Below are 15,163 nucleotides of genomic sequence, written 5' to 3'. Positions count from 1 at the left end.
GCAGCCATATTTTTATGAGAGCATAAAAAGATAATGTCAAATGAAAATGGTTCCAGAAAACAAATAAATAATGACAGCAATGCATGTCCAGTTAGATATTTCCAGTTTTCTGATTAAAAAGATTCCACAGGGCAGGATTTCTAAATAATTTGGGTTTATTTCCATTCTTCTAAGACTCTGAACGCAGGTTCATTTTGGCAAAGTTTAAAAATAACTTAGAAGTCCTCCCTCCTCCTTCCCCCATCACATTAAAAAAACCAAGCATTATTTAAAGGGCAAGAACACTATTAAGAAGAAATAAATTATTTCAATAGTAATGATTTTCAACTTTATGCATTTTGAAGCTCACTATGAAAACCAAGTACTATGAAAAGTTTCTCTGAAATCCTTCAGATTCCTTCCTGTATGCTTAAAAGAGTGTTCTCTCTAGTTGATGCTCCCATCCACTGTTCAATAAAAGATGACCTGAAAATACCTTGTGATGTTTCTTGTTGCCACAGAAAGGACTCCTGTTCATATAAGGGCAATATCATGCAATATATGAGAAAAAGAAATTTAATAAAAAAGAAAGAATCAAAGCTGAAAGGGCAGATTCAGGCTTAAAGTTATCTTCAAAACAGCATATGTACTTTACTATTTAATGAACATAACAGGTCATAATAGAAAGATTTTACACTGTTTTGATTTTCACAGGTTTCCAATCTCATCCTGTTCCTCAGTTTAATAGCAGAGATTGCTCAGTGTCAGTATATTTACATTGAATGTACTATACTGTTTCTTATTTTAAATTTTTACTCCTTCTGCTTTAGTGTTCCTGACTCAAACAAAAATTGGACTTCCTGACTTTAAACAGAATAAATAGAAATATAATTTGAAAGATTAGGTTTTGTCAAAGCAAGGTTTTACCTACATTTTCAATCTACTTTAATATACCAGGCTCTTTTGAGTTTACATTATCCACAGCAGTTGAATAACAGATAATCCTGACTGAACATAACAGAAAAAAAAGAAATTAAAATAAACTGATGTCTTGCTTCAGGAATCACTTCCCAAAATCTTTGTAAATTCTACTTGTTTAAAGTGAAGAAACTAAAGGTAACTGTATGATTCATAGAGCTGACACAACCACTAAAACCAGCTAAAATGTCTTTCAAAATTGGATTTTTGTATCCTCAAATATAAGACAACGCACAATGATAAATGTATGAGTGATAAACTTAATACATTAAGAAAAACACCACACATTTGCCCAGAATGGTTTTGTAGCTGTGACAAAGGCATTGAATATTAGTCTATCACAGCTCAGGACTACAGCTGCTACCTTCCTAAGCTTTACTTAGCAGTATAAATGTATATATGTTATGTTATACCTATAAAAGAGATTCTAAATATCCAATAATTCAAATGTGATTGTAGAGCATTATTTCAGTAGACATTGAGAAGTGATACAGAATATGTCCTGCATCACCTGGGATTGGTGTAAAACAGTTTTTGCAGAATATTTTGAGATAAATTAAATCAGTCGTGTAAATGCAAGCAATGCATCTCTTCTTACATCACTACAGCCATACTAACATTGTTTCATTAAAAAAGGAACAGATATGGTCTTCCCAAATATGTCCGGTTTTATTTTGCTAAACATTTATTTGTTGACTGTCCGTGTCTTCTCTGAAGTAGCAGTATATTATCCTGAAACAAAAGAACTGTGCAGACTTCACGTCCGCCACTATATAACATATTATGTCTAGCTATATACATGTCAATATATTCCAAGATTTTCTTGGAAAGGCAATTAAAGTATATCTGAGTTTATAAAACTATTGGGTCCACCCAGGATCAAATACAGACTTTCACTGATTTGAATGATGAGCTTTTCAGACTACACCGTCTGGTTATATCATATAGAGATGCAATAAATGAAAGAAATTTGTGCCAGGTCTTGGGTAAAACTGCTGACAATGGCATTAAAAAATAATAAAAATAAAATTCTTTTTACCTAAACTAATTTTTAAAGTGTTCTTAAGAACACCATGGCATGCTCAGTGATTCCAGAATGCAAATTAAATTCTTAGTTAAGAAACTGGAACTTATGCACTTTATTTCCTCAGACCTTCGTCTATTTTCTTAACATATTGAATACCTAGTGCAATACATTTGATTCTAAGACCAAAATCACTCCAAGATGAAACACAGAATCCAAGTTGTTACTGAAATATCCCATTGTGTAGCATGCTAGCTAAGATAAATACATTGTTAAGTAGTGAACTGCATCCAAAGTACCAATCTTCAAACCTGAAATCAGAAGTCACATCCTCTTCAGCTCTTCAGTATTTATAAATATTGCTAGACTTCTGAAATTCTAAACTCTCCATCATGGTACTCTTATCAAGAATAGAAGACAAATGTAGCTGATCTTGAAGCATCACCAGATAACTATGAAACTTCTGCTACTCTGCAAGCAATCCTGAAACTCTGTGCTTCACAACTGTATTTTGCTTCATTCATATTCTCTCATGGATGATTCTCTCCATTAGCTTATTTGTATTTGTCAGGATTATACCACATGGACAGCCAGTTTCTACCACGACAGGTACCACTGTGATAATGATAACACTTCTACAGAGATTTGTAAGGAGGTTTTAAAAGCCTACAATATTCCAGGTATTTACAAATGCCTTGGTGAAAGGAAAAGACAAAAAAATACATAGTTAAATGTTTTAGTAAATCTATTTAAGCTAATAAAACTTCCTTAAACATGTTCATCAACAAAGCAATTTAAATATTTATGACAGCTACTTTTGATATGTCCACCATAAATCTCTCTTTTTATTCGTTCTCCCCAAAAAACTCCATGAATAAATTACATCAGATCCACAGAAAGGAAATTTAAAAAATCAATTTCTTGAGAACACAATTTCTCTGTCTCATTTTCATAAGTTTTGATTTATATGAACTTAAACTAATGGACTATTTTCAGACTATATCAGGTACTCAGACAAGCGGTTTGTGTCAGTGGGAACAGTCAACCACATCCATGGATATTCATGGTTATTCACAGAATCTGATAAAATGCTCCATCTAAAATCTGCATCATTGCAACAGAAAATATTTTCATCTATTTGATCAAATTTGACTGAATATCTATTTTATTTAGCAATACCTTAAAGGATACTTTGGTGTTTAAAAAAAAAAGTGAAAGGCTTTTTTAATCAATTAAATACATTCTGCCTTCATTTGCTTTATTCCTGTACCTGGGATTTGCCTTTTCATTACTAAGGCATCCAATAATTTCATTACTGGGTGCCTTAGTATTGTGTAAATACTTCCATTTTTAATGCTTAAGTAAGAAAAGCCAACCAGTGTTCTGTATCCTTAATTTAAATTTTTTATCATTTTGATGGATTGCTTTCTCCTTTTGGCTTAACACCTTTTTTATGCTTTTAGCTGCGTTTTCTTTTTTCTCTCTGGGAAAATAGCTTTTCCAATTCCCATGTTCAAGTCACTTATCCATTAAGCTATTTACATGTTTACATTCTTGTATTACTTGCTTCATAATCACGGCTGGGCTTTTCATTCAGTGTGTAAGAGTATTTGTTCAAGATAAAAAAGTCAGATTCTGTTTTGCACCCTTTTTTTAATAAAAACCCCTTTTAAACATTTAAATGTATCCCTTGGTAAATGATAGTACTCAAAACGCAGATTAAGAGATATGCATTCTATTATTTCTCTATCTTCTACAACTTCTAAAAAATAACTGATTATTGGCATAAGGAAGATCATAATTTTCAAATTAAAAAGAAAAATCTAAACTGACATGACTGTAAAACAAACCAATTGAACTCACGTGGAGATTATAAATCCATTGTTCTTGCATACACTGTCACATGCAGTCATGACATGTACATGTCAAAAAAGATAAAAATAAAATTTAAAAAAACACAAGTGATGTACAGTATCACTGCTCACCACCAAGCAATGTCCAGCCCCTTCACCAGCTCTGACTGGCTCATCCCAGACAACTCTCCTGTGTTTGTACACTGGGAATAATATTCTAATACATGGAATATACCTTTGCCAGTTCCCCTGGCCTGCCCATGTTCCCTTGCAGCTATTTGTGCACCACCTCACTATTTGAGCATGGAAAACTGAAAACTGCTTGACTTAGATTGTAACAACTAAATCATCAGCGTGTTTTCAACATTACTATCCATATTAAATACAGAATACAGCATGTTTCAGCTACTAGGAAGAGAATTAACTTTGTTCTTGCCAAAACCAAGCAGTTTTGTTTTTTGTTGCAATTCACATTTTCAACAAGTCAACTGCTAGAAGCTGTAACTACACTTACTAGAGGTTTACACTTATCTGAACCTGCATCAATCAGCACAAAGTGACAATGAACAAAATAATCAAAGAGAATACTTATTCTGCCCAGTTCTATAAGTATGGAGTCCTGAATAAAGGCCAGAACAAGATTTCTGAAGAAAATCTCGAAGGTGACACCTTTCTTCCAAAACTGAGGGAACAGAATACAATGAAAGATCATACCATGTCACAGTGAGCTATGCAATAGCAGTCTAACTCAGACTGCCTCAGCCTCTTGTATAATCCCTTTTTGCCCAGGTCGTGCAATGTTTCAGATGTCACAGCTGGGAAATAATTTCTCTATCCACAGTGCATGATGTAAACTCGTGTGTTACTCAGCCACTGTATTGGTTTGAAACATAGCTGATTGCATTTGCCTTTTTTGTAAGCAAGGGAAAACAAAAAACCACAAACAAAACATTATTCTTGGTTAGCACTAGCCCATTGCAGTTTGAAATAATTAGTTGATAAAATGACTGTGCCATGGAAATTATAATTAATAGAATATTAAATTCTTTATCCCTTTTATTAACAAAAAAGGAATCCATAACATACCTCTTTTTTCTCTGTGAACTTCTTCCAAAAGTTTTTCTTGGTTTTTAATCTGTTTAAAGAGAGACTGATGCTCAGTCTCCTTTATCTGTGTAAAGTGCTTGAGCTGTTCTCGGCTCTGCAGCAAGGAGCATCGCAGCTTTTTTTCCTTACTTTCTCTTTCCTTTACCTCCTCACACAGCCACTGAAGCTTAGTCTACATTTAAAACAAAAGGTACAATAAAAAGTAAAAAATTCTAATAAAAATAAGAGGACATAAATGTTCACTGACCAAATTATCTTTGGAGTCACAGATTACTCATTTGTAGCTATCTGAACAATAATAACAGAGGGCATTCAGATATATCAAGAGAACATACGTTGATTTTCAAGAGACCCAAAAGACATATTTTGGTTGATAATTATACGTGAAAAGTGATTTTATTTTATATTATTTTATTTCTTTTAAATCAGAAGCATGAATTTGCTAGGGTAGATATGGAAATTCACATTGAATTAGTGCACACATAGATACCCAAGAGATAGGCCTTCCTTTCAGAGCACCTTTTTCTCTCATTTTAATGTTGGCAGAATTTAAAAATATTTCCCCTTTCTAAAAAAGTGACATCAATCCATTCTAGTCAGCAAAAGTCAATATTTAAGGTTCACTCAGAGGAGAAAAAGATCTCATTGATAAGGTTGTGATCAATTTAGTAAATCTAGAAGTGATGAAATGGAATACAATATGGAAACTTTCACACAGTCTATTGAAAAGCAAAAGAAAATAAAAGTGGCACTTTAAGCAGTCATTCATTCTAAACTTCCCTCTAGCAGCTAAACAAACTTAGGTTTGCAAAGCGTTAATAGGTGGTCTTTGAAAGTTCTTTTTAATAATATGTCAGTGTCACTTTTTCAAATGAAGAAAACACTTCCTCCAGAACATTTCTCCTTTAATTCCAATCTTATTTCTGTTATTTATAGTGGAAGTCTTTCTTGCTCTACAAGTCTTACACAGACCACATGCCATGAATAACCTTCTCTTACATGCAAACATTTTCAATTTTTTTTCCTTATGTCAATTCTCCTGTGGCTTTGACTTTTCTATATGAACCAAAACCATCAGTTGTCTTCCACAGTTTGTGATCTATTTTATTCATGAGAAATTTCCTTCTTTTAAAAGATATTGGGTAAGAAATGTGCTGTGTGTGTGAGCTAACGGAGCTGGAGGAAAGCTGCAAAATGAAAGGCAAGACTTATGAGTTACAGTCATCACCCTGAAGATGTTCTCAAGCATGTGTGCCCCCATATTATAGGATTTGAAAGCTTCAATGGGGAAAGAAAAATCGTTCATTTTCCAAGAATCCAATCTAATATATTTTAGACTGAACAAATACCAGCCTTATTTAAAATCATTCTAGCCTTGTGATAACGCTGTTAAAGAAACTTAACCTCCTGAATACATTCTCATGCTTTACTGAAAAAATTTTAACCAGATCTAAAGGCTATCACTGCTCTTACTTCAATGCCTTTTTTTTGTGAAAACAACATTGCTATTTATTTTGCTATAGAGATGACTATTTCTTCTTGATAGAAACATTTGGAAAATTATTCTATCCATTGAAATAACAGTCTGGAAATATCAGAATAATTGCCAAAGGAATGCTTTTGTATTTTTCCTTTTACCCTTGAAGTGCCATTTTAAATGGACTTTCAACTAAATCAGATCCATCCATTCACAGACTCACCCACTCACTCAGCTGTAATATAGGGTTAGGACTGAAAAGGCTGAAAAGGACCTCAAGGATCATCTATTTCCAGCCCACTGATATGTGTAGGGACACCTCCCACTTACACCATAAAATATGCTGAATATTAGCTTACTCAGTAAAATTTCAGGAGGTTTGACTATTACCTTTGTTTCTGCTAACCAGCGATGAGGATCGTGCAGTACTGTTGGTGTAAGGGATATTGCCTATGAAAAAGCAGGTGAAAAAGAAACAGACATAAAATGGGAATTAGGCATAGAAGGAAGAAAGTCTTTTCTGCTTACTGGAAATTCACCAAAGAAATACATTTCTTATCAAGGAAGATTAAGCCCAGTACTTGACTTCTCTCAATACAAATATTTATCCATCAAATTCCTCCTCCTTACCCAAGTTGTAGCAGCAACTTCTTAAAGTAAAGGGTGAAACTTTTCAGAAACCCTAGCAATACCTGAAGTACTGGGCAGAGGAACAATATTAAAAAGGAAGATGCTTACCTTTAAAAAAGAAAAAAATTCAAACCAGGACCACAAAACTAACTTTTTTTTCACATTAACTGTCTAGTCGAAAACTTGCACTCAGAACTGGTTTAAGTTGGCCAGTGATAAAAAACCAGCGCGACAAAAAAAAAGATGTAATCTGAACATACTCTGGGTTGTAGCTAAGGCCAAAAAGCCACTAGGTCAAGCACTTGTAAGTGTGGCGACAAGCTGAGTCAGACAGTCTGTTCTCTTTATTCTCAGAAATGTACAATGCTGATTTAAGAGGATCAGTCACGTAGAATCATATGGAGGGAGCAAGAGTGGTTCCTGTACCAGGGGAGCAAATGAGAATGCTCAGAAGAAAAGCTGCAGGGAGACAGGGGTTGCAGGAGAAGTAGCAAAATAGCAAAGAAAAAGTTCCAGCAAGCTACCAATTTCCTGAAAGTTTGAGTCTGAGTTTTCTGGATACAAGGACCTGCTCCTTAAAAGAGGAGGGTATAAACTCTTTCCATTTTCAGTATTCAGTTCTCTACATAAAAAAAAAAAAGCATACAAGTGATTTTTAACAAAAAATTTCTTTCATTTTCTCTCAGTTTGAAAAGCATTTTAGGTCCTTCTTAAGGATTTCCCAATTCTAGGAACATGGCCTAAGAAAACCCACCTCAAAATTTTGGCTAATAAAAGGTCCTTTCACAGAAACAAAAGGAGAACTATTTCTCAAAAAAAGAAAAAAAAATAACAAAGCAGTACCAACTAATGCATGGACAGTCCTTCATAGTATCCCACTCTAATACATAGCAATGTCTCTCTGTACCAGCTAAATACCCATAATTCTGTTAGAGTGATTATCTATGCAACAGTGAAAACAACGCATACAAGTTCCACTACAAATTTTCATCAAGAAAAGAACAAAACCTGTAGCACACTTAAAACTTAGAATTACTTTGAATTTCTCCATGGAGTCCCGAGAAAAGATTTCACAAGCAGCATCAATTTCACTTCCTATTATGGAGAGAATGGACTGCTGTTCCATTTCTAATTGATGTAGCTGATCTTTAAACTGCAGTCTGGCCTCACTCATCTTTCTCAAATGATCTTCATTGCTGATCTGTTTTTCCTGGAGTGAAAAAGGAAAAACAAAACAAAGCTAAGTAATTGCATTAATAATATATGTCATCAGCCATGTATCATTCAATCTCATAATCAAACCATACTCAGTCATGCTAAGTTCAACTCCTTGCCATGGAAAAATAATACCTTCTAGTAGCACTTGTAAGTTCCTCCCTTGGTTCTCCTCATTATCCTGTAAATCAGTCATGAAGAAACTGCTACCGAATCCAAACTCAACAATCATGAAGCCTATTTTCAAAGTCAAAAATAGATGTTCTAATACAAATCTCCTCATGAGCAGAAAAAGAGCCCAGACTAAATACTCCCATTATTATCTTTTGCCCTGAATCTCTTGTAGGCATGTAATCTCTATCATCAGAAAAGAGATCCCAGAAGGAAAATTTTATTGGCAGTCAGTGTGCCCTCCAAGGCAAACTACTCAAAGAATATCTCATAGGAGAGTGAGTGGCACTGAGGAAAGTATTTTATGTTATCAGCTAATGTCAGAAAGTTGATTAAATATGTTACGTGTTTCTAAAATTCAGGTTATCTTCTTTTATATCCATGATAGAGCCACCATAAAACCAAACAAAACTGCTGCTAGATTACACAAAATATTGAATTGTGCATTATAAATAATACAGAAAAGCCTATCCTGTGAGAATAAGTGAAATTGAAACACACCTGTCTGCTGCTGAGATGAGGAGGATGTAATGCAGCAAAGGACAAACACTTTAACTGTGAGTTGCACCAAGAATGGTGAGAACAGCAAGGATTTAAAAAATTTATTAATTGTGGACCTCCACGACGACAAGGTACAACTGTTTGAAGTCTATTTGTTAGAAATCTTCATACACTGCTCTTATGAGACACCAATGCAGAGTTAGGTAATGTCTAACACCCAAGTTCCATGAATGGGATATATATGGAATCACAGAATCATTTATGTTGGAAAAGAACTCAGTTATCATAGAGTCCAAGTAAAAACCCCATACTGCCAAGTCCACCACTAAACCATATCCCTGAACACCACATGCACCTGTCTTTTGAACACCTCCAGGGGTGGTGATTCAACCACTTCCCTAAGCAGCCTGCTCCAATGCCTGAATACATCTTTCCTAATATCCAATCTAAATCCCCCCTGACACAGCTTAAGGCTATTTTCTCTTGCTCTATCACTTGCTAATTGGGAGACAAGACCAACATCCACCTTGCCATCTCCTTTCAGGAGGTTGTATAGATATATATGTATAGGTGTTTATTTTTACTAGCAAAACAGGTGTTTTTAATATAGGTGGCCTACAAATGTGAGACACCAATACTTGATAAGCAGTCTGATTTTTTTCACTTAACTAATACAAAAATACTTCGGACAGTAGTTATTCAAACTGAAGAAGTCATAAGATTTTTTTTAAGATCGACAGATTCCAGTATTTCTGTACTATAAAGATGGGAGTTGAAATAATAGTTTTGACCTAGACTAGTATTCTGAAAGCAATAAAATTGCACTGTATATATTTACAGTATCTGTATTCTGTTACCCCACTATTCACTAAATGCATTCCAACACATGTCAAAGTTCATCCCCAAAGATCATGACTAAAACAGAACACCTAACTTTATTTTTTTATTTATCTGCTTGATTTTCTGAATGTGCCAACATTCGTTATCATTCTATATCCAGAGCTTACAGGAGGAAAAAAGTCACTAATGACTCAGAAGTGCACAGAAGGATAAGGAAAGAAACCAACTATTATGCTCTGCTCCTTCACCTTTCCTTAAAAAAAATCTAAGCTAGCTATAATACCTACGCCCCTTTGAATTAGTATTTGCATTAAGAACAGAATGTTAAAAGTATAAAAATAATGGAAAAGAAATAAAATACTCTGTAACACAATAAGCTTCTGCTGTGTTGCCACAATTGTATGCTAGCATGAGAATTCTCAAGAGGTAATATTATTTCTCCCATCCTAACATCCCTTTTGACAATCCACACAACCAAAATAGCAACTATTCTCTTAAGTTAACCATTAATGCAAGCTAATAGAAGTTTCCATCTGCCTTTACCTTCAAAAGCTGAGACCACAGGATTGCATGCTTAAAACCTTCTCTGATCTTTTTCAATTTAGAGATAAAAGATTATTTTGATTCAAAAAGAGTGTCTTCCCAATATGAAGTAAGGTTGGAGCTAATATACAACAGACTACAGAAGCCCATGTACCTTCCTATAAACACATTTTCTTAATGATAGATATTATACAACTAAAATGCCAACATAGAAAAAACACATTTTTGAATTTTCATTTTAAGTACTTTTTATTAGTCTGACAAGTTGAGCTTTTAAACCACTTCCTGATAGTTTAGCAAGCTAAAGAAATGCCAGATTTAACGTTTTTCTAACTCTATACTATAAAAGAAAATCCCCAAAACCCAAAAATCTTCCACCTCAACATTACTTAGAATTTCTTTTACTATGCTTACATTGCATATCTACTTCAAATTATTTCTAAATTATTCACAGCTCCACTGCACCTTGAAGAAAAATATGAAGAAAACTAGCAGTAGCTGATTAAACATTTGTTGGTTACCTACATTAGACATCAGACAAGTAAGAGGATTTACATTTCTAGTCCTAAATAATATTAGCAAATGTTTGGAGGGATATCATTCATAATCCGGCCAAAGCATTTTTGTCTTCTTTCATTCATAAAGAAACCATGTACTATGTTACAACTGGGTGTATTCTTTAATACATACAGGCTGGGGTTTTCTAGGATTACCATCTATTTCTATAATCCATCATTTACTTTAGGTATTTATCAGCAGAGAAACAAATCATGGTTAAAATCAGTTAATTTTACCTTTTTCTCCAGTTCTTGTTTTACAAACTCACATTTCCGTTTTAGTTTTATATTTTCTTCCTCATTTTGGGTTAATTCTTCTGTCAATTTATCACACTCAACTTTTATTTTTTCCAGTTGTCGACACTGAGCCTTGACTATGTTTTTCTCTTCTAAAAGTTCCATCTGATGATAAAGGGAAAAAAGATGACAAAGTTACTGTACAGGTTATTTTTAAAACACACCCAAACTCTAAAGTTTGATATTAATGGAACACTATTGCCAAATGATAAATGTAAAAAATTAGGTTCTACTAAGTGCAACTACTTATCTGAACATGGAAAACATGCATCACAAAGTTGCAGAACCATACAGTGTTTTAAAAGCAGAAAATAGAAGTCTCAAGTTCTTCATTTCAGCTCTGCTACACTCATCAGCTTACATCATCCTGAGAAGCCTAGTATTTATGCAGATTTTCCATTACTAAAATAATTTGGAATCAGAAAGTCTAAAACTCATTTAGTTTCAGGAACCAATGCTAAATTTATATCTGCAAGGAAACAACAGCAAAGATTTAGTATTTTTAAGTTCTAGATTTGTGTGGATTTAGTGCTATTACTTTGTACGATTAATGCTACTCATGTAAGGATCTAGAAAGCCCCAAAACTATGAGTAAATAAAGTATGTTTGTTTGCAGTGAAAAAAATAATTGACTGAAAATGAGAGATTTGAGAAATGCTCTACAATATCTAGAAAATTTTTAAAAATACGACAAAGAAGCAAATTAATGCACACATTCCTCAAAACCAATTTCAGATTAGATGATGTGAGGGATGCAGTTAAACAAAAAATAAACTTGGAAAGCAAATTTCTTTCTGAGGAAAAGCAAAAATTCTATTTCCCAATTACACTATAAATATAACTTCTATGAGGAAGAAGAGTAAGGTGAGAAGTTTTATGAATTAATTTAGACACTAGATCTAGACACTAATTTAGACACTAAACGGATTACAAAAACTCTTCCAAAGGACAATTTGAGAAAGAACTTTGGCATTCACAGTCTACAAAGACTTAAGACCACAAAGACAAGCCTGCAGTGCCCAAAACATTTTCTGTGAATATGCTTATAAAAAATCAACTTCTCAGTTCCTACTAAAGGTAATTGCATTATAACATCTATGCAGATGGAGACATTCCAAGAAAAAAATCCTTCACCTATATTACCCTTGAGACACAGAAGAGAAAGTCAATACTTACTAATTTCCAGTATGACAAGGTAGATATGACTATAATTTAATTGATCTTTATTGAACCCAATTTCAACATTTAATACTCTTCAAGAAAAATGGAATGGCACAATTGGAAAATGTATAGAAAACTATTTTAAAAGAAATATACACATATATACAATTTAATATGTATAGATACATATCTCTAAGTTTAGATTAAAGATTAATACTTCAAATACTTCCATACTGTCAGGCAGCAGGAAATTTTGAATGTCATCATTCTAACAAGCATGTTTTTAAAGCAAATGAGGGTATGTATTAAAATTAGGTGACAGATCCAGAGTTTCTGAGCACAAAGCCAAATGGGGATCACTAAGCAAACCACTTGAATTCCTATGCCTAGTGTATCAATCCTTTTAAACACTAAATAAGACATCATAGAGGCATTGGTTGGGAATTATTTAGGATGTTCTAATAGAAGCCAAATTAAAAGTTTAAGCATCAGAACTTCAGTAATGAAACAGTAAGATCCTTCTTAACACTGGTATCTCAAAAAACTCTATGTTCTTCTCCAGTTCTCTTGCATCATACAATATTTTTATGGTACCTTCCCTACTACCCCAAAAAATCCTTAACTACTTAATTATTTTTCAATCCAGTGCTGCACTACAGAAAACAAGGCAAAAGTGGGGCAGAAAATACCATACAGAGTAGGCAAGAGAGGAAAGAACAACTAAGATCAAAAGTCACTTCTTTTTACAATCTGTGCAGAAGTTAATTCTCTAAACACAGGACTCTCTACCCTTGATTTCCTGGAAGTAACTCATAAATGCATCCTCTTTAAGTTGAAGGCTTTGGATTCTACAAATATATTAAATTTCCCTTCACTCCTCAAGTCTGTCTCAACCAACCTTTATTTTTAAAGCTTTAACTATCTTTGGACAGGATATGAACATCCCTTTCCAAAAACAGTTACAAAGGTTGGATGCAGCTGAGGCATAAATAAGGTCAACTATTACTGTAACAGTAAAAGACAACTGGTTGCTAGATAAAAAATCTTAGCAGCTTGAAAAAAAATATAATAGGTTTAAAAAAACCCAACTTTTTCTGTTGGATTTCCTCAAACACTGCTCTAAGAACAAAATACTTAAAAAAAAAAGGGGGGGGAAAAAAGATAAAATATATGTTAAGTTTACCTTACTTTAGAAGAAAAGTATGTCCATAAAATTGAAATCCAAATGCAATGTAATGATGAGTTCAGACAAAAAGTAACCAAATCACCTGCAGGATGACATGTTCTCATCAGATCTTCCTAGAGATACATGTGATTTTCTATTTTTTTTCACTTATAGTCTCTTAATTAAGAGAATATTGTGCAATATCATTTTGTATACTTCTAAAAAAGTTGCCTACCCTAATATCTTAGAAAATTCATCTCCCTCAAACCTTCTGCTCTTAAAAAATATATTTAGGATTTATGATTCTGGGGAAGTCATGGAACTATAAATGAAATATGCAAGTGAATTTTTTTAATACTCTGTTTAGGTTCAACAATCAGTAAAAATAAAAAGGTCCTAACTGTAGGATTTGCTGTTTCATAGCAAAACACAGTCACAATCAACTTATTTTTTCTTATTTGCATCCAGAATACACTTTCCTTCTTCCCACTTGATATCAAATGTAAAATCTTAATTTCAATGTCATTGCCAAAGAAAAAACCACTTTTGGACAGACCACTTAAATAATGACATACACACTAAAAATTAGGTCTACAATGTTAAGCACTGCTGTCAAAATGTTTGATTTTAATGATCCTTCTACTAACAACCACCTAGGGGGTTTTTTTATTGCTTTCTTCACTTAAAGGTTTCCATGCTACCAATTGCTTAAGAATTATTATCAAGTCATGAATGACACATTACATAACTAAACACTAGTCCCAACACAGATCCCTGAGGGACACCACTCATCACTGCTGTACATCAGGACTCTATCTGGACTCTGAGCCACTGACCACAACCCTCTGAATGTGACCATTCAGCCAATTTATTATCTATCTAATAGTCCACCCACCAAATCCATCTCTCTCCAGTTTGGAGAGAAGGATGTTGTGGGGCACTGTGTCAAACACTTTACAGAAGGCCAGACAAGTGACAACTGTAGCCCTTCCCTTGTCCCCTGATGTAGTCACTCCATCAGAGAAGGCCACTGAGTTGGTCAGACAGGACTTGCCCTTGGTGAAGCTGTGTTGCCTCAAATCACCTCCCTGTCCTCCATGTGGTTTTAGTGTAGCTTCTAAAAGGTTTTGTTCCATGATTTTCCCAGGTAAGACTGTATGGTACAATGCTTCCCCTTTCCAGACACTTGGGACTTCACCTGCCTGCCATATTAAAACATTACAGCATCGTAAATTTCCTTTTATTTTAATCATATCTATTTTACTATTTTTGAACTAAAATTTTGACCTAAAACTGGTACTGTAACACTTTTACCCTGAACTTTAAACTTTTACAATGGCTTGCAATAACATGCGTGTTAAGTGCTTTAAAGCCCATGCTTTATTACCTTCATCATTCAGTGGCAGGGGCTGTGTGTGGGGTGTGTGGGAGGAGGGGGAAAGTCTGACAGTGGAATTCTTCACAATAAGTACCTTTAGCATTTTAATCTGAGCCTCTCCATCATCTTTTTCTTGTTTAAGGAGTTTCATGAGCTCTTGAACATTTTGTTCATGTTTGACTTTCACATTTTGTAACTCTGATCTAAGATCTGCCAACTCCTGTTGGTGAATTTCTCTTTCCATCTTCAGCTGCCTGTTAGCTGAAATCATCTCTTCATGACTAGAT

The 15,163-nt window shown here is 34.0% G+C and overlaps 1 protein-coding gene across 1 annotated transcript in view; it reads right to left on the bottom strand.

Moving 5' to 3' along the window:
- Window positions 1-15,163, bottom strand: part of CEP128 (centrosomal protein 128) — a 97,786-nt gene that overhangs the window by 45,461 nt on the left and 37,162 nt on the right. The window contains exons 15-19 of the mRNA XM_031065378.1: window positions 14,971-15,163; window positions 11,113-11,277; window positions 8,085-8,258; window positions 6,809-6,868; window positions 4,921-5,113 (exon numbers count right to left, since the gene is read on the bottom strand). Coding sequence (XP_030921238.1) covers window positions 4,921-5,113; window positions 6,809-6,868; window positions 8,085-8,258; window positions 11,113-11,277; window positions 14,971-15,163 — 785 coding nt within the window. The remainder of the gene's footprint in view (window positions 1-4,920; window positions 5,114-6,808; window positions 6,869-8,084; window positions 8,259-11,112; window positions 11,278-14,970) is intronic.

The sequence above is a fragment of the Geospiza fortis genome, unplaced genomic scaffold (genome assembly GCF_000277835.1).
Source record: "Geospiza fortis unplaced genomic scaffold, GeoFor_1.0 scaffold54, whole genome shotgun sequence".
NCBI classification, from domain to species: domain Eukaryota; kingdom Metazoa; phylum Chordata; class Aves; order Passeriformes; family Thraupidae; genus Geospiza; species Geospiza fortis.
The sequence above is the reverse complement of the archived record's forward strand: the minus strand, read 5'-3'. Positions and strand labels throughout refer to the sequence as shown.